We start from the raw sequence: 24,042 nt of genomic DNA, 5'->3' as shown, positions 1-24,042 counted from the left end.
ATGGATCAGTTCTGGAGGGCAGGCTTTCATCATTGCTCATGACAGATATAGCCTGTGGAGAATCATGGTTTAAATTTGTTCAGCAACCTCAGGGCTTGGTCAGTGCACAGTCACTAAGGGAACAACGAATCCTGTTAGAGAATATCATCTGTGAAAGTATAATGTGCAGATGATGAAACATTCTTTATTGGAGCATTAAGCTCACTTGACTTACCAGGTAAAATCAATTGGTTAAATTTTCATGACACTTTTTCCACTAAAGAAAGGGAATGGAGATTAGAGTGATATATGCACTATGATGCATTACAAAAAGTGCAACAAAATCTATTTCATGCATCATAAGGACTCCAGGTCATGCAGCACAAATTGTATAAGTAAATCTACAGCAGTATGGCTGAAGCAGAAGATATTTCATATTTGTGACTGTCCAAGTGAAAGTCTGGAGCTTAACCCAATTGAAGTGTTATGGCAAACCCTGAAATTTGCAATTCTTACAAGACTGCCCAGAGTATAAATGAGATTAAGCAGTTCTGCAAAGAGAATTAGCAGTCACTGATGCTAAAGGTGGTGTCACCAGTTACTAACTCTAATTGTTCATTTACTTTTTCCAGTAGACAATACACTTTGGATCATGTAGTTAGTTGAGACAATAAAAACTTCTCTGTATCTATTTAAAGGACTTGGTTTAATATCAGATCACATTTTATGTGACACAAGTTAACCCGTGCATGATACTCATGCATTCTAGTCAAATCAAGCTACTTAAGGTCTTAAAAAGGTTCTTGTCATGCATTTGGGCCTAGCCCAGGCCTCCTCAGGGGAAGAGCGTTACTTCCCGACGCAAGCGGCCTTTTTAATGTGTGTTCATGAGGTAAAATTACCTCACGAAAATGAGTTTGACCCCTCAACTCGTAAATTTAGCCTTTACTACCCCTCCCACAGGGGGAAGGGGGGATGATGGAAGTTAACTGACTTGACTATTCTAATTTTTTTGTCAAATAATGTCAGTATACCAAATTTCAGGTCAATTGGATGAGCCCTTTCTGAGAAAATAGTTTTTTCCACACACACACACACACACACACACACACACACACACACACACACACTAACGCACGCCTCTACACATGTGTGTTCATGAGGTAAAATTACCTTATGAAAATGAGTTTGAGCCCTACCAAATTTCAGCCCTTTTTGAAAAATTTTTCCCACACACACTAAGAATTTAGTAGGTCAGTGTATAACTCCGCCCAGCAGGTGGCGCTGCAACTTGTTTTTTTTTTCCCACACACACACAGACAGACAGACGCCACTAAGCATTTATATATTAGATTAATGTGTAAATACAGAAAATTCTAAAGGGTTCAGCAATTCATATTTAAGAAACTTCCTGATAAACATTTTTTATGAAGTGTGTTCCTTTAAGAAATGTTCCTTCCAAAATGTTCTCTTGCTCCCATGCATACTATTTAACCCTCTTTAGATGGTGATTGAAGTGTTGCTTTCTTATACAAAGTCATGTAATTCCAGCTGCACCCATAGACATTTGAATTCCTAAATGTGATTAGCATTTAGAAAGATATCCCTATTACTGTAAGCTGGATATTGTAGATATATATTACAGTACAGAACCATATGTTAGTGGTGATAACAATTAAACGTAAACCCATTTAATTTACTTGCAGTAAGCTTGCTGCTGAAATATTAATTAAATGCCTGTAAGCTATTCACATATTGATTGTGATTAACCCTGGCAGCAATCGGCTTTGAACTAAACAAACTGTGCAATGATAAATACCGAATGGTCAAATATCAGTGTGTCCCCTCAGATGACAGTGTCCTTTTTATGATATTGAATTTGAAAGTTTAAATACAAGAAAATGCAATCAGGTACGCCCGTATTCAACGAGAAGAGTATCAGAAAAAAACGTTTCTAGCTGAATTCGGGTCTAAGTGCGCTTTGCCTATACGACACTTGCAGTATGCACACTGTAGGATACGTACAATACCTATGTATATAAAATCCCTTCAGAACGCACAGAAAAAAGATTCAATTATTAAACACTAACACTTGTTAATATAATCTTTAATGAAAAAAAAAAATTTAAAGTGTTTTTTAATCATTTTTTTCTTGCATTAGATTCATTTATCAGGATGTTATTAATGTCACTCTTCATATAATGCATTGTTACAGTAGCTCTTGATTGCAATCACATGTTCTAGCATAGATACGCGGCTGTCATCACTATCACTCAGCACTTACACCTGCCCTGTAGCTGGTGCAAGTGATGCGGCTGGAAATCACATACTTAGATTTGCTCAGAGTTTGAATCGGAAGGATGTGAGCGCACTCAACCTTGGCACACTCTTACTGGTCAGTGCCTACTTGCATACGGTTCTTTCCTACCCCATTCTGCCTTTAAAACTGTAGCTTGTTGGAAGTGTCCTTTGCATTAGAAGATGAATTGCATACACTTGCGTTCACTGGCGTATAGGCCGTTTCTGGGCATGTGCAAGGCAATTTTATGCAAAATACTGTCAATATCGGCATTTACGTTCCTTAATGAGTCAGGTCCTTTGTCTCTGATGATGATCAATGTGGTGGTCACTGATGGTGGTGCTGGAGGACACATTTCCATATTTGCTACTTATTCTAAATGTAGAAGCCCTCGAATAGCAAATTATTTCTCTACACATGGAAACAAGTTTATAAACCCATAGTTATGTAACTCTGAATGTAATAATAAAGACGTACTTCTAAATATTTATGTTAAACATAAACTAAGAATCATCTAGGCAGTATGAAAGCTATAGAAGCACAGTTGTACTTATTATTTGCAAGTAGTAAGCTTTTACTCTCTGCAGTCACTGATCCTCTTTATGTATTCCAGATGCTTTGGAGAAGATGTCTGCATCACCATTCCAGACATTGAGGCGTATGTTGTGGTTCTCCAGGCTAATGAACCCAAGATCACAGTCAGTGGAATGGATCACTTTGCTCGTCCAGCATCGGAATTTGAGAATGCAAACGGTGTGATCTTACTTCCAGATATTAGAATCATCAGCACAGTCACTAAAATGGAAAAACGGTTGGATAAGAACTCTGGTAAAAGTAAGTCAGTTTGTTTTTTATACACAATTCTCGTTCCTGCATCAATACAGCATATGTAGAAGGCACAAATATAACTCAAATACAATGCAACAATGCAATGTGGTGCTGCACAAGAGTCCTACAGTTCTCTATTGTTTTAACAGAGAAGGACTGCCAATGAGGGAAGGCTTCAATTACTGTTACACTTACTGTAGCAGAACACTTGTGTGGGGCTGTTTAGTGGATATCACTGCCTAATAGTCATATACTGCACTTTATAGCCTTCACCACAAGACTTTAAGAGTGGAAATAACCATCATAATGATAATTCTACAGTAAAATAGAGCTATCATCATTAGTTGCTATCTCCTCATTCCAATCTGTAAATGTGTGGGTGCTGCATACCATGGGCTACATCCTTTTGCTGACCCCCAGGCCAAAGGTTGCTAGCCCTGCCCTGATGTCACACACTTTACTAATATTAAATAGTAATTATACACAGAGTTGTCATTATCAATAGCAGCAATTCTTTATATTTGTCTCTTTTGCAACCAATAAAATATTAACAATAGTTTGCACTTTCAGTATTTTACCAGTGTATGTTTCAGGATAGAAACATATGTGATGACATACCTCAGAGCTGAACTCATCATCATCATCATCATTTATTTATATAGCTCCACTAATTCCGCAACGCTGTACAGAGAACTCATTTACATCAGTCTGCCCCATTGGGGCTTACAGTCTAAATTCCCTAACCTACACACACAGACAGACAGAGACGGAGACAGACACACAGACTAGGGTCAATTTGTTAGCAGCCAATAAACCTACCAGTATGGTTTTTTTGGAGTGTGGGAGGAAACCGGAGCACCTGGAGGAAACCCACGCAAGCACGGGGAGAACATACAAACTCCTAACAGATAATGATCATGACCCCAGTGCTGTAAGGCAGAAGTGCTAACCACTATGCCACCGTGCTGCCCACAATCATTTTCACACAGCGCTCATGATTTGTATGCATGTGATTAATTGAACAATGTGTCAAACAATCTTTCTTTCTATATGTCATTAAGCAAATTGTAAGTCTGGCTCAGTCTTAAGTGCTATATACCTGATAATGATACATGTGTATCAGGGATCTGTGTCACTGGGGTTTCAACATTTGTGTATGCTCTGTACACCAAGGAAATTGTGGATAAATTGCTTGATCTGTCTTTAGATAATATGATTCTAGTGTCACAGCAAGGTGATGTATTCTATTTTCTCTTTTTATATATTCTGTTCATATAATCTGTCTACTGCTTAAGTCAGAAATATATGAATTGGAAAATAAGAAAATGTTACTTTCTCCTCGATTCCTGCCTTCAACACACTTGCTTGCCCAGAAACTAGCAGAATAGATAATCCATAGAGGAATCCTGAACACTGTTATGGATATATACAATATATTCCTTATGTGGCTGTTGTATCTATCATGTCCCTCATCTCCTTTATATTGTAAGTGTTGTATTATTTATATGTATGTCTACAGCAATGCAGATTATGTTGGCACTATAGAAAAGTAAATAATAATAATAATAAATAATTCAGAATTGCATTTGTTGCGCACACGTTCTATATTCTGAATATGCTATAGAATATATACATTTAATAGGTTTAATATCTCATCTACTGTATAGCAGTTTTTAAAAATAATTCTCTAAATGAAAATGCCAGGTAGATTTACTGGATACGCTTTACATCCCCAGATGCCAGTCCAGTGGTAGTAGAGGAAACTCTACATCGTTTGGATTTCTGTGACATCTTGGTCACTGGAGATGAGCTGAACACCAAACAGGAGTGTCTGGAGCTGGACCGCAGTACTCTGCAAGGGAAACATCTTGATGCCACTAATTCAACTAAGGGCTATTCAATCTATGGTATGTATTCATCATATGGTTATACCTACATCAAAACCAGTGCAATTGTATCCCATGCCCTACATCTGTCATACATCTCACAAATTACGCTAAAGTGTTTAAAATATGATATTCATTATTTACCATAGGCTTAGAAAGCGTGCTGAGCTCACAGCCCAACGTGGGGCAACCTTTTTGGGCCGGGACTCCCCTGCTGCCGAGTACCACGGCTTCATAATATCTATACTACACAAGTGACGAGCAGTAATGTCTGCACTTGTAGTTCCAGAGTTGTTGCATTATCATTTCAGTATTCATTAGGAACAATTGAGTGTTCTAAGGCATAAAACATTACCCACTGTTGGCTAGAAGTAAATGAGAAGTCACGTCAATACTTTTTAGCTAATAAAAGTTGTGATTTGCATACGTTTGTTAGTTGGCTCCAGAGAGCTCGAGATGGGTCAGAGGCTGGTTACCTCATTAACAAAGGGAATGGAAGAGTCAAATTATAAAGAAAGGTTATAATAACTGTCAAAAAAAAAGTTGTAAAGTGTAAATATATGTGAGGTCAAAACTTTTCGTACAATAGGTAAGTACAGAAGTTAAGTACATAAGCCACACTGAAGAGAAGAGTACACGGGTTAAAAATGGAAGAAATCATTTTTCATTTGTCTTCCTCTGAAAGGAAACAATTAAAGGCAGATTCAATTCCCTAAATATCCACACGATGTGCCTCAGGAACGGCCACGGGACACCTCGCACGGATATGTATTTTACTCAAGTCTACTTATGCCCCATAGAGGTGTGAGCAAAAATCTGTTTTACCTTTTACCGGAATGTTAGTAAAAATGTGTGTCCGCGATGCTCTTTGGAACTTCGTGCACAATTGAATCTGCCCCTTAGAATATTATAAAAGTTTTAACTTAATGTCTTTTTTCAAAAAACAAAGATATTTTGTACCTCAACTATTCAATACCTTTTCACGTTTCTGTCCTCTGTTTAACGTTCTAGAAACAGGTTAAATGTTCTAGTCCTCCATTAAAGCATTATGTCTTCCTTTACAGTACATTTTGTGAAACTTCTTAGAGATACATATTCTTAACATTTTATTGATAATTTGTGCAAAAACACTGACTTTTAGGTAATCAATAAATTAATAAAATATATCAATAGATGTATACATATACATAAATACGTAAATGTTATTCCTTTCACGTGCATTATTAACTCAGCTATTACATTTTTTTCAGGCATGGATACAATGAAAAGCTATGAAGATGTCTTACGACAAGTGCGTTATCGACACTGGGACTCTGCTTCTATTTTTGGCCGGAAGTTCAAAGTCAAGTGCTCTGAGTTAAATGGGCGTTACACGAGCAATGAGTTTAATCTTGAGGTAAGACCAATTTTGTTGAGGACATGCATGGTAGGAGCAAATTAGAATGGGAGGTTGGTCATTGAGTCTTTTCAGAACGTGGAAATTCCTGAGTCTGAAAACATATACTTCATCATAGTCCAAATTCTGAAAGGCAAGGTGTTGGGTCATCTGCCCTTCATGACTATCTAGACCAGTGTTGGCTAACCTGTGACACTCCAGGTGTTGCGAAACTACAAGTCCCAGCACACTTTGCCAATATATAGCAGCTTATTGCTGGAAGGGTATGCTGGGACTTGTAGTTTCACAACACCTGGAGTGTCACAGGTTAGCCAACACTGAACTAGACATTACTCCTGGGTGAAGAGAGCTGGCCAGGTGTTTATTTTTTTCAAGGCACATTTGACTGTATTCATCATTTTATTTTCATTTTTTATCTCTTGCTTGTACCAACTCCCTAGGTCTGATGTGGGTGGATCTAGGACAACCTGTAGCCACTCAGATCATCAGGAAGTTAACAGCAGCACAGAATATTTAGGAGATGAGTTGGTTGATGTTGTGGGAGGCAGTGGCCACCTGTGTTAGTGAGGACAGGATTGCCGATGACAGGGGTAGTGTCATGATGTGGAGACAGGCACTAGCTATATAAAGATCCTGTCAAGATGGTGCATGAAGATTTAAGTGGTCAAATCAACCTCTGTATGAAACCTAATTAATGCATCCAACTTGTTATTGTTTTTTATGAAAAGTGATTGTTATCATTAACTAATTGGTTTAATGGTTTCTGTTTTTATTCGTTGTTATACGTAAGCCACATCAGCATAGACATTACTTGATCAACACTCACTGTCAGTACTGAAGGTGTCAATATTTCAGAATTCATTAGGAATACCTGTATTTTACATTGCCTTCATGACATCTAGTCACCTTGAAACGTTCACTACATTAACTCAGGTATAATTTATAAACTTATTTGACACCTCATCTGCATTTGAAACCATACATGAATATTAATTTGGCCAAGGACAAGTCACTTCCACCTACTAGATACATGTATTATAGAAAGGTACATTGTAACACATGACTGTATTATTACTACAACTGAAACATGTATGGTACATATAAGCATAGACATAAAATGTGATTGTGTAGTCAGAATTATCACATACTTGTATTATTAAAATATTTGCCTAAATTAAAATAAACACAATAATTAATGGATTGAAATGTCTGTTATTGTACTATAATGGTATACCAATAATGTAATTTAATATATTTATAAACTAAAACTTATTTAAAACATATCTCTTCTTTCCTTCTGTAGGTCAACATTCTGCATAATTCCAATTACATGGAGCATGTAAACCATATGGTGAACCAGCCACAGTTTATGCCATCTCTCCAGCAACCAAACACTGAGCTGCTAGGGCACGAAAGCCGTGGTATGTAAAACACACATCTGCTTATGAATTAATGTGAATGTGGAGTCCACTTAGACCTAATGCAATGTGTTATCACATGACTTCAAAGCTGCTTAATATAGCAAAGGCTGATAAGATATGCTGTATCTTTGAGTACATGAACAGTGGGAATACTAAACATAACAGCTGGTAATGAAATACAGATGGGAAGAAAGTTCATCTAACCATTATCACGTTCTACATGTAGATAAAGCAATATTTAAGAATAGCAGAAAAAAAAAATCTCTGTTTGCTTAGCACGTAGCATGTATCACAAAGAAGATGCTTGAAGATGATACAGTACAGTATCTAGAGTATACAGCAAGGCTGCTTTAGTGGTTACACAAGTAATTTGCATGTACAGTGTGTTTGTGTGTGTACAGAGTCTGTGTGCATAAATACGTACATTAGTTATAAATCGTGCCCATATACAGGAGCTCTGCAGAGTGCAGTGTGTACATACATCCCAAGTGTGTCTATGTTCATACAGTGGGCTTGATTCATCAAGGCACACATACTGAGTGCATCCTGTGTTTGTTTTAAAATGCATGGTATCTAGATTTACGCACACCTGAATTCAACAAGGAGCGGATCTGAAGATACGCTGATGAATTTGGGTGTAGGTCTGCTCAGCTCTACTACACAAGATGCTGCAGTACAATACATATGTGCAATATATATTTGCATAAGAACGCAAAAAAAAAACCAATTAATATCACCTGTTAATGATATAGGCATTTGTGATAAAACAGTTTAAAAAATGTAAAGTGTGAGTTCTTTCAAAAAATAAATAAATATTAATTCTATGAAATACATTTACTTGAATGTTCTTAATGTCTACTGAACGTAAAAAAAAAACATGTTTACAGTTGTTCCTGATTGCAAACACATGTCATAGCATGTATACGCGGCTATCATTACTAGTAATCGGGACTTAGACTAGCCCTGTAGCTGGAGCAAGAGATACGGCAGAAAATTAAGTACCTTCGAGAAGCCCAAAGCATGAATCAGACGTAGCTGCGTGTGCTCGAGTTTGGCAAGCCCTTACTTTACATTGACTACAGACGAACGCTCATTCCCTGCCCTGTTCCCTCCCTGAAATTGTAAGCTGTAGTAAGTGTCCTTTGCGTATGAAGATGAATTGAACCTTGCTGTGTTTAGTTGTGTATGGTCCGCTTTTGCGCATGCGCAAATCAAATTTTCCGATTATACACACAAAATCGGCATTTACGTTCCTTGATGAATCAGGTCTTGTGCAAGTTTACTAAGTGTGTTTATTTATATGGATTTCTTGGACCTTTCTGATAATTAGGACACTGTTGCTCACCCTCTTCCCCGGCACACTCATCACTCCAATGGCCTTGATGACACAGTTCTTTCCTGGTTTACTTTCTACCTATCGAACTGCTCCTTCAGTGTCTCTATCTCTGGCACATCCTTCCCTCCACTCCCACTATCTATTGGGGACCCAAAAGGTTCTGTTCTCAGACCTCTGCTCTTCTCACTGTATACCTCTTCTCTTGAGGAACTAATTCACTCATTCTGCTTCCAGTGACTCATCCACAGAGAATCCCCCAGTCCTCCCCTGACCTATTCCCTTTTGTACAAATGCAACCAAGTGTCTCTCTGCTATCTCCACATGAATGTCCAACACTACCAAAAACTCAACATGTCCAAAACCAGAACTTATCTCCCTTCCTTCCAGAGTCACCACCTGCCTTCAAATCATCAACACCATCAATAAAACCACAATTTCTTCAGTCTCCCAGCCCCGCTGCCTTGATGTCACACTTGACTGCACCATATGCTTTATTCCTCACTTCCAGTCCCTCTCCCAGTTTTGATGCCTTCAGCTTCAAAATATTGCCAGAATACATACTTTTCTTACCTAAGATGATACAAAAAAGGCTTTCCCAATATCTCATCATCTCCCACCTTGTCTTCTGCAACTCCTCCTATATGTTTTTCCCTCACCTATCTATTCACACTTCAATCGATTTTAAAGGTCGCAGCAAGACTGGTCTTCCTCTCTAATCACTCCCTATTTGACATCACATCTCTTTATTAGAGCTTTTTCTACTCCCACACTAATGCACCCTTACAACTCTCCCAATCTCCACTCTAAGTCACAGTTGCTCCTCTTCCTATTGGTTTGTAAGCTCCCTCATTAGTAGAGCCCTACCTACCCCTTATTTTTATGTCTGCATTTATTTCGTCTACCTTGTATGTCTTAGTTTTATATATGTCCTGTTTTACTTCCAAGGTGTCACTTTTTGTGCCTGATGTATTGATTGCATCAATAAACTTACATGGGCTCCTAGAAGTGTTGTTTGTTATATATAAATATACATATGTCCCATTTGGGTATTAGCATGTGCACACCTATAGTGTGTAGTGTGTGTTCAGCTTGGTAAGCTTGTCACTTGTGTTCACTGCTTGTCTCTTATCTCCTCTATTTCTCTTCCTGCTATGTGTCAGTATTTCTTTTCCCTTCTTGAGCTGCTATCTGATTTGCTTTGTCTTGTTTGTTGGGAATTCAGGATGAGAAAAAAATACAAGAATTAATACATTTGTTTATATTAATATAATATAGGGGAATAACTGAGACTTGCCCTATTTTCGCACTGATTTGTTTGCTTATACAGAATTTACATTTTATTTAAATGTCTTAGTGGGTAATTCAATTGCCGGCAATGTGACACATGGACATCGCACTGTGCACATTGCCGACAATTACGAAAGAAACATTCACTCATTTTTCCTTGCACCGAATGAGCACAGATTTCTGTCAACTCTCCACCGCAACGTGTCTCACGGACGTTCAGGAGACACTTTGCGGCTAAATAAATCCCCCCCTTAGTGTAGGGAATAAGAATTATTCACATTGCAAATTTTCTTATAGTTATTTTATAAATTTTGCATAAAGGTTTGTATTATTGGTCGTGCTGGAAACACTACTAGAATAAAGTGCAAAATAAAATTTAAATATAGCTTACTGTGTGTTTAGTGTGATAAATACTGTGATATATGTCAGAATTTATTCCTACACAGGAACCACTATTTGTGTATTTCAGTTTTTTGTTTCACATACTTGAAATTGGAGGTTTTTCCTTGAACTATTTTGTTCAGTTGTTTAACCCCCCAACACTATTATTGGTTGAAGTAAATTAATAGTTGATATTGCTGGATAATAAATATATTGAATTTGCTATAATTTATTGAGCTTATGTAAGTATGATATTTAGAGTTAATAAAGTATTATTCTCTTCAATTGTTCTCCAGTTTCTCCAGGTGCTACAACAATTGTCCTAGTTGCTTGCATCAGTATATTGGTGATTATTGTTGTTCTGGGAATCTTCAGGTTGCGAATAGTTCACCAACAGGAATTTCCAGAAAAAGAGACAGTGAAAGACACTGAAATGGATTGGGATGACTCTGCTTTAACTATTACAGTAAATCCCATGGAGGTATATACTATGGTTCTTTAATTTAAGTGAATAGTTTCTTACATAATAATAATAATAATAATAATAATAATAATAATAATAATAATAATTTATTAATAATAACAACAACAAGAATAATTATTATCATTATTATTCTTTAATTCTGTGCAGGAGTTTTTTTTAGCTTAATGGAAATCGGAATCAATTTAAATTAATTATCAGTATAATATTAATTTTGGAATAACATGTTTATGTTTACTTTCAATTTATATTAAATAAACAATGGAATTGTAATCTTTTGATTGTTTACAGTTGTAAATCAAGCAATGAACACATGTAAAAAAAAACAAAATAACAATATTTAATAATGCTATTAATATTTTATTGGTTACACTGCTTATGCGTGAATATTTTGTAGTCCCTGTCACCAACAGTGCAAATTACTGGTGTGAAAACAGAAATGTAGATACATTTTCTAACTATATTGTACTACCCTTAATCGCAGCCATGTATCTGCCCATAACTGGCATGATTCACTGCAACCTCATTTGATCTTAAGACACAAAAATGCCACAGCAGTTGAAACAAGTACATAAAACATTCGCCTCCTTCAATTTTGTATAAATCAACTTTTAAGTTTATGTTGGTCTACTACATTTTTTTAAAAGTGTTTTTACAAAGTTATTATTAATGATAATCCATTAAAATCCATTAAATTCTGACATTTTCCTTAATATTTGTGAAATAAGGGGTGAAATATTGTATAATCCCATTTTCTATACATACAGTATATTAGGCATTAAACCTAAACTTGGGCAAAATAGTAACTAATTTCTATTGACACCCATGGGATAGAATGTTATAATGGCAATTATTGCGAGGAGGAGGTAAAAATTGTGTTCCTTCTATTTGGAGAAACTGGCTGGACATGGATGGGCTACAGGCAATAGTGATCCAGCTTCAACATCCAAATTTTGCTTTACTGGATAAGCTATACTTGAACTTCAAGGAGTGGACATTGGGATTTCAGAAGGGTTGAAATACAGACATCTCTTATTTCCCCTATGGCAGCCAGAGGAAAGAAGAAAAACTTACATTTAACCAAGAGGGTGGTGCAAAATTAACGATAGGTGGGTCTTTGAAGGGACATGCACAATCTTATTACAGAATTCAGTCTTGCAAAATATTGAGCCTGGTATCTGTATAGATGAACATCAAAAAACGTAGTGCAGAAGTATGCTGAAATAAAACCATTTGCACTACAAGTGGTGGTTCTCCACATTTTACTATTCATAATCAATTCAATGCTTTACTTTTCACATGAGTTTCATGCTTTCAAAATACTTAAAAATCACATTGATGTAAACGTGCCCTTCAAAACAACCACCTCTTCTTTCAAAGTGTTATCTGTGTAGGGTTCTTTATACTGAGTAAAACAAGTTACTGTCAGATATAATATCATTTACTCCTTTTTAGGTACAAAAATAAGCAAATATATTCTTATTAACTGATAATATCCAATGATAAAGTCTACTGACCTTAATCCACATTATAAATTAAAATCTGGCATTGTATACTGACCAGCGTTTAGACGTTTAAAATTGGGACAAAATAGGTCCTTCCACATTCGGCCCAAACCCTGTCTGATCCATCCAGAAGCGCCCACTTTTGGATGAAACCTGACAACTATTGTGTAAGCTCCTCCCCTTCCAAAGGTCCATGAGTCAGGACAGTCCCGCCAGTGTCGGACAGTTAGGAGGTATGGCGTTAATACTTACAGCGTGGTTCATTGCTCAGAGCTAACACCTTATTTATGCTGTTTGTGAGTGTATAATACTCTGTGTAACATTCTTCTCATTGTTTACTATAGAAATATGACACAAATGTGACTGGAGAAGGTGAAAGTGAGGAAGAGGAAGAGGTTGAAGATGAAGAGGATGATGAAGAAGAGGAGGAAGAGAGTACAAGTGGTGATTCTGACGATAGCGAGGAGGAGGATGCTGAAAACCAGGCTAAGTTAAGACAACACAGTGCAGCACGAAGAGGGCACCTGGAATGGAATCAATTAACACTTACATACTAATACTTTCTTCTTCCTATTCTTCCTTTTGTAAACACAAATCTTATTTATTTCAGAAGCAAGTTAGTTAAAGACACTGGATTCAGTGACAGGATTATCAATGAGAGCTGGGACTTGGTCCAGTTGCTGGCATACCATAGTCTAATAGCAAAACTTGGTTTGTTGTTTGCTAAGTTTTGATGCCAGCAAGAGGTTTTCTTAGAACACTAGTTGTACCAGTAATGATACACCAGCTCCCTGTGAATAAAGAGAGCAGAGGGAGACTTCAGTTGCCCAGGAGAGGCTTTGTTTTTGTCAGCATTTTGAACCCATTTGCTCTTGAGGGGTCTGCAGCTCCTAAATTAACACAGAACTGAGAGAAGCCTAAATTAGAGTGAGGAATTGTTCTCCTCTCGCCTTGTAGAACTTACAGAATATGGGTTTTGGGAAAGAGTGTGACCAGGGCTGTAGAGTATGTGTAGCTTGTGTCATGGTAAGAGTAGGTACCAAGTTCATTGCCTTCTTCACCCTGCATTTACCTGCTGCTTGTAATAGTGGCTACTCTCCACTAACAGCGATCTGTGCAGTGTCAGAGGGCAATGCAGTATTGATCAGGGGTTCCTGTTGTATCTGCACTAGTTGGCCGTCAGAGCTGCAGTCATAAGAATTGCTTCAATTTTCATTTTACTTGGAACTGCTCCTAAGTGTGGCCAAAATCATTACTGTCAAACAGTCATTTTTTTGTAATTTTTTTTTGCAAATTATTCTAGAAATATTCAGAATGACTACATTAAAAAGTTTAAAATGCCTAAAAGAGTAAAAATAAATCTTGAGGAAAGAAACAACAAGGCTATGTTGCAGGACTACTATCACTGATTAAACAAGAGTGCCACCATGGTTGTTTGATGCATTGTCCTAAACTATTACCTATCCTACAGGTGTCAGTGCTTTCATGCCTGCTGTGGGGACCTCCATCCACTGACCAAATGCCCCTCTAGAGACAGCAACCGCACTAGGCCAAATCAAGGAACAGCACACCATTAAAAAGTTCATACTGGACATAAACAAACAATAAATATAATCAAAAGTATTAATTTATATTTAATAAAAAATAATGACAACAGTCAATTATATTTACTTGTATGCAGTATATTTAAAATGACATTTTTAAAGATCACATCAGTTTAATCTAAGCAACCAATAGGGACATATGTCTTGCAATAAAAAATGATCATTACTGTTTTCGCATTAATAATGTATATTAACACATTAAACACAACAACATTTCAGACACTAAAATATATAATAAATATATTGAATGAGTGATTTTTGAAAATAAAAAAATATAAGATCAATTAAACAATTTAAGTGACTCTCACAATTGTAATAACAAAAAAAATAGAAGCTATTACTATTTAATAACATTAGCACCCATTTCCCACGTTTCCCCTACTTTTACTGTTTAATCTCATTGAGCTGGGTATCGAAATCTCCATTGTGGAAAGGGCTAAAAGACATGATCTTCCTGTGTCTTGTCATTTTTATACTCATTTACTTCACTCGGTTCCTCCTGCAATGGGTGGAGCAAAACCTGGCCTATAAAGATAGAGCAGTAAAAGTAGGCTCGGTGTGGATTGGCTGCAGTATATAAAGAACTACTGTTTCTCATTATGGAAAGGGCATTTCTACGTCATTTCATTTGTGTCAACTGATTATGCAAATTATGCCCCTAATCTTTCATTTTATTTCTTCATAGTTGTCCTTTAAAAAACAACACAAAGAACTTAAACAAGAGAGAACTTTTGAAAGTCCCTTCTCTAAAAAACAAAAGTGACTATATCACAATTTAAAAAAAAAAACCTTTAGATATGTTGTCTGGTTTTTCCTGCTGAATAAAGTTACCATCACTGTGTAAGTCCATATTTTAGGAAATGGACAATTACTGAACCCAATTCAAACCTAATTTGCATACTCAAATTAAACAAGAGGGCCTGAAATGGTCAAACTGTAATTTATTCTCTGGAAATGGTAACTCTGTGTATTTTACACTAAAATTGTAGAGCAATGAGAATAGTTGAACAGGACCCTTAATAAAACACTGTCCAAATCCTAAATGTAATTCTGAAATGATGCATCACAAATGTATAAGGTGTCACTCTTGTTGCTCCTGTTTGTGGAGACAAAAACATTTCTATAAACAGCAACTTAAACAGGCTATAAGCCAGAACTGCACTCTATTAAAATTCAAATGGCAAGAAGCAAAACAATAAATGTAGTCAGTAAACATGCATTTGTTTTCTAATTAAATAAACTGCAAGCGTAAATTATTCATAGCTAATTAAAGATATAACATGCTGATCATGTCACTACTATATACATGTGTTTAGAGTTTCTTCTAAAGCCACACTCCATAAATCAACGCAGACTATTCTCTGAGCAAAAGGGTTAACTAAAACAAAATGTTTATGGATAGAAAATCCATTTTGATTGGTCCTGCATGCAAAATAGTAAACTATAAAACCATGTCCTGTCAATCAATCCACTAATTTTTTGTCAATGCTATTTTTTCATACAGGAAAGATTTTAGTTATGAAACTGTATCTAAATAGTCTTAGTTAAGCCCCTTAGCTTTATTTAAAAAATTGGTTCCAGTTTGATATGGGACCAAGCGTGGGTTTTAAAGCCTTGTTGAATATCAGTTTCTTGGGAAGGATTGTTTAGAATTTTTCCAAACTCTATTTATGCATTTCAGCATGTAGAATTGTTAATGAGTTTTAGTTTTAGTAAAACTTATCATCGCTTATGTCTGTTAAGCTGGTGAAAGGGACCATCCAGTACCATTAAAAAATTGGGTGGAAAAGTCAGATGAATTATTGTAATTTGTGTTTGCTGCTGTCCTAGATGGAGTATTTCCCTACTAATGCCAGGAGCAAGCATTTTATTCATGCGTTGCTATGTCTCTTTCATGTAAAAAGTAACTGTGTACTCAGAATGGTGAAGTCTAGATACTCTACAACTGTTGTCCCCTTCATTTAATGACTAGAAAATAGATCAGGGCTTCTTAATTTTTTTGGTCGTGACTCAAACATGGGGCAACAGTCCATTTAGAGTGGGTCTATCATACCTACCAACATTTCCGACTTGGGATGTGTTAGGCCCAGACTACACCTTGGCTGCTGGCCACCCTCCCAAGCACAAAACTTACCTCCCCTCCCAAATACTGTACCCATTTCCCTTTTACAGCAGAGTTTGGAAATGCCCCTAAAGTATGGGGAGTAAAATTGTACAATTGCACATTTCCTATGCATTGTAAGTATTGCCAATTATATACTTAATAAGAAAACAGTGCAATAAATATAAAAGGAATTATACTATTAATTGAAGGTGCGTTTAAACTAATTCACAGACATAATTAAGGTCACTGCCCAAAAATGTTAAGAATCCCTGAAATAGAGATTCTTTGATGCTTTTATTTAAAACAGTTTATCTCTACTTGACACTAATGGGACCTTTTTGTAACATAGACAGTAGTTACACTGCAAATTAAAAATATAGTGACCATTGCAATACAACTCACAGTGTATATTGAAATGATTTAGATGGTATAAGGAAATGCGCCTAATGCTGTCAAAGGCTCTTTAGTGCATTGCAAGCTTCTCTTTGTTTTCACCAGTTTTAATACACAGTGATAAATTTCAAAGTAATAAAAAATATATTATTAGATATATTGTCTCCCACGCTCATTGGTTTATGCATATGTCATAAGTCACACTGCAGTTCATGAGAAACTTTCACTTCACAATTATAAATGAAGTTGTTGTTTGAGCTTTCAGAAACATTAGCTTGGACATCACAGATACCAGTAGAGAAGCAACACAAAATGCCAGGAGCATAGTCAGTGATGTTATTGACGGACAGAAACAGAAGTTTGAGTCATCGTTACACCATGGTGCATGTATATGGAACAAATTCAAACTAAACAACTGGTGCATAATAACATAAAGAAAGGGGGTGGTGCAATATTTGTCTCGCTTGTTCACAAACAGGAAGCAGCTATGTCCACCATAGTATTCCTTAACCCTGCTGGATGTGCAGGATCAGTACATAAGATGTCTATCATCTGATGTATGAGTGATGTAACAGCCAGCCTCATAAAGAATATAGCATATCCCCAACACAGGGCACTGTATGGTTCCTGATGGCTGTCCCCTCCTCTGGGGCCCACTACCTTACTACATGCAGCAGTGTATCCGCTCCTCTCTCCCTTTCCCTATGTGTATGCCCAACTCCTCCTATCTCCTTTGTTGGCACATGTCTCACATGGGACATGCACCCCATGACAGGCGCACCATCCCCCATGTGCACGCTGCAGGAGAGGCAGACAGAAATAATGTGGCTGCGCTATTAATTTAATGGTGGAGTGAGAGTGGGGGCTAATTATATAATAGTGGGTACTATTTTTATGTGGGGTGATGGGATATTTAAATTAATAGTGAGGCCCATTAATTTAAGTTGGGGTGATAGGACCTTTAATTTAATTCTGGGGCAGCTTGGGGGCTATTAATTGAATGTGGGGCTGAGTTTGGGTAGAAGTATTGCTATTTATTAAATATAAATACAAATTATTTCCTTTTGGAGATTGTTGTGGGGAAATAGATATATTTATTAAATGCAAATGCTATTAATTTATTGCCAGGGCTGTTTGGGGGCAGGAAATAGGTTAATTTATCAAACGGGAATATTATTAATTTTAATGTTGAGGCTGGTTGACGGGAAATAGGTTTGTTTATTAAATGTGTTGCTATTAATTTAATTTTGAGTCTGGTTAGATGATATAGTTTTATAATTAAATGTGAATCTTATTCAATTAATGTCAGGGTTGGTTGGAGGGAAAGAGGTCTATTTATTAAATGTGAATACTATTAATTTAATGTTGGGACTGGCAGCAAGGATCTGAGGCCTAATTGTTGAACGTGGGTGCTATTGATTTCACTTTGGAGCTGGTTGGGGCTTTCTATATTTCATATATATCTCTCTTTTTCCAAATAGGGCCCCAACATTTCAAGGATCCAGACAAGCAGCTTAAGACCCCAGCAGTTGCAGGTAGTGAAAGCTGCAAGAACAGGTAGGCGAGAGCAGGACAGTCTACTAACTGTCCTGAATCTGGTCCCTAATTTGGGTGATTGTCCCACTTAGCCAGGATTTGGTCCAACTGCAAGGATAGTTGGGAGGTATGTCCCGATTCGCACTGTATGGCTCGTGAAGGGAGAGCTGCAAGCACCTAACATTAGTGCACACAATATTGCCTGTGTATTTGTTTAAAATGATAGCCATACCCCTTGCATGCTGGTAATGCTCACTCTGGTAGTGTGGCATGGAAACCCCGTGTGGAAATCCTGTTGTTGCCCCTGATGTCAGTATCAATGAATACTGTCTCGAAAGATAACAGCTATCAGTATCAACCTCAATGAATCCTGTCACAGGTGCCTTTATCCCCACAACATCTAGGACCATCACTTTGCTCTGTTCACCCCTCTTACACTCCTGATATGAACACACCACATCCAGGTGCACCAGTGAACTGGCATTAGTGTTACATTGAGACATTTGTTTAAATAAATCCTGCCTTATTGGTAATAACTTTAGCTATTGCTTATCACAAGTATTTTTTTTCACAAAGAATTGACCTTTGGATTACATTTATAGTAACGTTTTATACCACAATATTTAAGCACAGCTTTTCTTACTAGTTTTCTTAATTTTATTCTGTTATTTTCTTTACACTGTGAGCGCTGAACTCATATCACCAAATGTTCTGGTTACTTTATATTTACTCTTGAGGATGTCTGGGGCTCCATTATGCTAGTCTGTCCCTGAAACTGTGGTATTGTGGAGGTGAGCTTCATGGCTCCACCTTCATTGGTGGTGTAACTCCTAATATAGAAATGTGTTATGCAACCCTACACAGAGGCCAGTGGTAACTGTATGATTTGAACCAGTAACTACTGTTTTACAGTAGTCAAAACCAGCCACTAGAGGGAATGTTTCCCCAATATTAAAGTACAAGCATGGTTACACTGCTTAAATATAAAAAAAATAATGTCACATAAAAAGATGCTTTTACATTTATTTTACTGTGTGGACTTGGTTTTGCTGTTGTAAGAAGCAACAACCTCTAGATGTCTGTATTATATTAAATACAGCTCTTTAAACAATTAAGTGACAAAAGTTATTAATCTTCTAGTACAATGCACTATGCCCTAAGTATATGAGCCTGGATACATAAGAAAGCCCTAGGTGATTTATTTGTTTGTTGACAAAAGTTTAGATAAAAATGAGATCATGACTTCAAACAATGTTGGTGTTTGTATGACTATTTGAAATTTAGAAGCCCCAAGCAATGGCATTAGGTGAAACACATTTTGGTGCAAGTTTAACTTAGATTGAACCTATCATAATGCTGGAAAATCAATCATTTTATATGGTGTGTTTCACCATTTTTTTCAGACAATGTTTTCATTTTCAGTATTCCTCTCCTGCTCAATACGAAGTCCCCAGTTTTGAAATACTTGAGGTTAGTAAAAACTGTAGCCAATAGGAACATCAGAATGATTACAGTAGCACGTAGTATATCAGGAGAGTGCGCTGATATTGTGGGAGGTAGTGGCTGTTTTATTCATGTAATTATGTTAGTGAGAATATTGATGCCTGTGACAAGGTCATTCTATGAAGCAGGGAATGGAGACCAGCAGAAATCCACAAACTAAGATAGCTCCTTCAACCTGATATCAGAAGATTAAGCTGCCAAATGCATCTCTATACAGGAGCAGAACACTACACCACTGGAACCCATAGCAAAATTTGATGCCGTCCTCTTGCGACCTCTTCCCTGCTCCTTATGAGCATGCACAGGTCCCTGCACAGGTACAGTGAAGCCTTGTTTCAGCTTCAGAGCTGTTACACTGACACAATAGAGGGTGCAGGTAGTGGCAGAACTATCACTGTTGTGTGGAGTGTGGTGCCTACAGCCCCCCATCCATCTCTAGGCACTGTAGCCACTGTTCCCCCTGTAATAGTGATAGTTTCACCATTGCCTCTCTATGACAGTTTATACTTTACCGTGTTCTATCATGGAATTTCCGGTATATCAAACTACCTGCAATGGCTACAGACCTCATTTGGAAGATATTTGGATGAGTCCAATTCCTTTTCATAAAGCTTCTATTGTATTCTTTCACATCAGTAGGCATGCAAAACTCAACAAAGAGGACAAAATTAAGGGGGCAAAAATTAAAGAGAGTAGCTTTAATTCTATGGATGGTCACGTATACTCCGGTGGAGGAAATGCTGTAGAATGTAGAACCAAAGCTCTTTTTACTCATTCATATATGTAATAATTGCATTTACTATTTAGATCATTGTAGTTTGTTATATTACAACCCCAATTTCAAATTAAACCCCCAGAAAATATTAACAGTAGTCTGTCTGCCGAGAAATAAGTAAGAAAGATTTTACCCTTTAATTGAAATTCTTAAAAATAGTCTTAAGGATAGAAAGAGAGGGCTGCACACATGCCTCAAACCACCGCTTTGGCATTATTACCTTAGTAAATCAAGCTATAGAAAAAGGAATAAATTGGATACTTAAAAAGGTAGTTTTAGAAGAAGTGCTAAAAAGTACATCTCTTTACATGTCTCCAAATATAGATGAGCTAAAGTGACAGCGTCTTTCCTAAAACAACTATTTTGTGCACAACTTGAAGCTTTGAAGAGGTCGCTGTGGGTGCTTGTATACACCTTAAGTGTTGCTAAAGATTTCTGGCTGGAAGATCAATGTAGTGAAACGCAAACATCAGTTACAGTTTCATTTGGCCTGCAGGGACCCACACATCTTTCTACTTAGTAAAACAAAAAAATTCAATGTTTGCTGTGAAGCTCTCATTAATTTGAAATAACCTGAAGCAGCAATTCTCAGACATAAGTCACTGGTGTGGCCAGCTATACCAAGCTTACATTTTATGTGCAATGCATTGTTTGGTCATTATTGGCAGAACACATTTATAACAATTCAAAGCTTGTAGTGACAATACATTTGTATTGAGTGAATGCGTGCAGCGGCGGCCGAAGAATTTGATTATTTTAAGAGTAGTAAAAAGTACAAGAAGTCTAGTGTGCCGGATGTGTTGCGGTCTTGTTACAAGTCACATTTTAGCAGACTCCACAAATTGTTAGAATACATGTAGGTTAGGTGAGATTCAGGCTACACCTGTGCCAGTGCATAGTCTATGCAGAGAATGTATCTCATCCAAGAGAATTCAAAGTGAGAAGAAGCTACAATCAAATGGAAGAAAAGATCTAAGAACTTCAGACACAAACATGAACACACATAGTAACAAAAACAAATCTAAAAATGTTCAGAACTCTTGCAAGAATTCAGCGAAATTAAAGACGGTGGACCTCATTTAGAGTCGGACGCAATGTGCGTCTAAGACGTACATGAAAGAGTAGGAGTGGAAGTGTACCGCAGCTTGGTAGGGTATTGCGAGTGGCATGCAACCACAGGTGCGTCCCACTCGTAATACCCTACTGAGCTGCGACCAGTTCCCACAGCTAGCTAACTACTTGCACCACCTAATTCCTTCCACACTTTTTCTGTCTTTTTTGACGTGTGTTCCGTCTGCGTTTTGATCAGACTAGGGTAGTTTTTGCGGGTAGATGCCCATAGTATCTAAATTGTTCATGGTCACACCTACATAACTCCATGTTCCGCCCATTCCCTCGTACTGAGACGCAAGCTGTTGCAGTGTACACTGCGTCTGAAAAGCAGACGGAACTGCAGGGAACTGTTGCTTACTGCGTATGCCCCATCAGTGTAAATGTGCAGAATGCTCGTGAAACGAACTTTGCGTCCAACTCTAAATGAGGGCCTGTGTTGCTCCACAAAGTAATAAGTTAAAATACTGAGACAGCATTGTCCTAGGATTGTGCCTTGCTGTGGCTATATGGGAAATACGTCACTGCGCCCAGGGTATCTGATGCAAAATATAATGCACAACATATACAAAAATATTCTAGTATTTTAATAATAGCTGTTGTCAATAGTAATTTCCCCTTTGTTTAATTACATTATAAAATGCATTCACCATTCCTGACGCTCAATTTTGCTGAATAGCTTTGTGTGGCAAAATTATTATATTATTTACAGCAATAAGCTGCAACAATTGTGTTACTGTGAGTACTAGCAGTGCATTTTGAGCACCAATATAGTGTAGTAGACCTATCAGCCCACATAAGGACAATAACAAAATAAGAAGTAAGCGACATTGCACAGAGATTAGTTGAGGAGAAACATAGCAGAGCTTCAACCTTAATTTTATTTTTCTATGATTTATTTACATTGTAAGAACTTTGCAGTAGATCGTTCTTGGCTTATGTTGTTGCACCTTTGCACTTCTTGTAATCACCATCATCATCCTGATCAACATTTATTTATATAGCACCAACAGATTCCGTAGCGCTTCACAATTGGGAACAAACAGCAATTAAACAATACTGGGTAATACATACAAACAGAGAGGTAAGAGAACCCTGCTCACAAGCTTACAGTTTATGGGACAATGGGAGACTGATACACAGGGGTAAGTGCTACATCGTATTGTATTTTATAATACTTCCAGGTATATAGCTAATTTGAAAACATATTAGGCAACAGTACTCTACTAGGCAATATCCCTTTGCCTATGACAAGACTATCACTGTAAATGTGTGTACTATATATACAAAAAATATATATAATGATAGAGAACTTTTATATTCTGGATCTAAGTACAATCTAGTAAATATATTCATATTATAAAATATACAAATATTATATAGTTCCTTACTTGAACTCTGGAGGCTGGTACCTTGGAAGTTAATAATATTAGTTATATGCAGGAAATTTGTGTTCGGTTTAAGAAAATAGCACATGCAATATCCAAAATAAATCTCTTTATAAACAATTAGAAACTTTTCTTTCAACTTCCTTTTATCAGGCAGCTATGTTAGGGCACTCACAGGCACCATGCTATGAAAATCAATGACCCCTTCATACGGAAAAAAAAACACAAGCCGCAATGTCTGTGTCTCAGTGCGAAAGCTATTCTCTCCCAGTGTTCATTACTGAGCAAAATGAGTGTAAATGATGTGAGATTCCAAAGAGAACTGGAGAAATATTTTACTAAAATGACTCTGACAATACCTTTTACATCGATTATGGCCCATTACTTTGTGTTCAAGTAGCAAGTGACTGAGTTTTATTGCTATAGAAACCACGATTGTTGAAATGCAAACTCTGAAGGTCCGATTCATTAAACAATTACTTATAGTACATGTGCCAGCCACAAAGCTTTTTATGTGCAATTCTGTGCCCAATTACCACACAAAATCCCACCACACAAAAAGATAATTCTTTGTTATTAGGGGACAATTACTGTTAATTTATTTATCTGATGCCATAAAACTTATATCTAAAGAATTCATTTTCTGTGAATTGGAGTGTTGTGCAAACCAAAAAGGCTCCACAGTGATTTCTCTGTCTGTAAGGTGCAATAAATCAGCAATATGGCATGTAATGTAGCATAAAATGAAATGTTACCTACCAAAAACTTGGACGTGAGCAGATTGTGAACAGCTGAAGCAGACACATGAATAATGCCTGCAGATAAGTTAC

The 24,042-nt window shown here is 37.0% G+C and overlaps 1 protein-coding gene across 1 annotated transcript in view; it reads left to right on the top strand.

The window, feature by feature from the left end:
• Positions 1 to 15,242, top strand: part of CLSTN2 (calsyntenin 2) — a 707,966-nt gene extending 692,724 nt beyond the window's left edge. The window contains exons 12-17 of the mRNA XM_075201886.1: positions 2,892 to 3,112; positions 4,843 to 5,013; positions 6,243 to 6,388; positions 7,692 to 7,809; positions 11,110 to 11,294; positions 13,144 to 15,242. Of these exons, the coding sequence (XP_075057987.1) occupies positions 2,892 to 3,112; positions 4,843 to 5,013; positions 6,243 to 6,388; positions 7,692 to 7,809; positions 11,110 to 11,294; positions 13,144 to 13,356 (1,054 nt within the window). The 3' untranslated portion in view covers positions 13,357 to 15,242. The remainder of the gene's footprint in view (positions 1 to 2,891; positions 3,113 to 4,842; positions 5,014 to 6,242; positions 6,389 to 7,691; positions 7,810 to 11,109; positions 11,295 to 13,143) is intronic.
• The last annotated feature ends 8,800 nt before the right edge of the window (positions 15,243 to 24,042 follow it).

This window comes from Mixophyes fleayi, chromosome 3, assembly GCF_038048845.1.
Source record: "Mixophyes fleayi isolate aMixFle1 chromosome 3, aMixFle1.hap1, whole genome shotgun sequence".
In the NCBI taxonomy this organism is placed as follows: domain Eukaryota; kingdom Metazoa; phylum Chordata; class Amphibia; order Anura; family Limnodynastidae; genus Mixophyes; species Mixophyes fleayi.
Note: the sequence above shows the minus strand (reverse complement) of the source record. Positions and strands in the feature narration are given on the sequence as shown.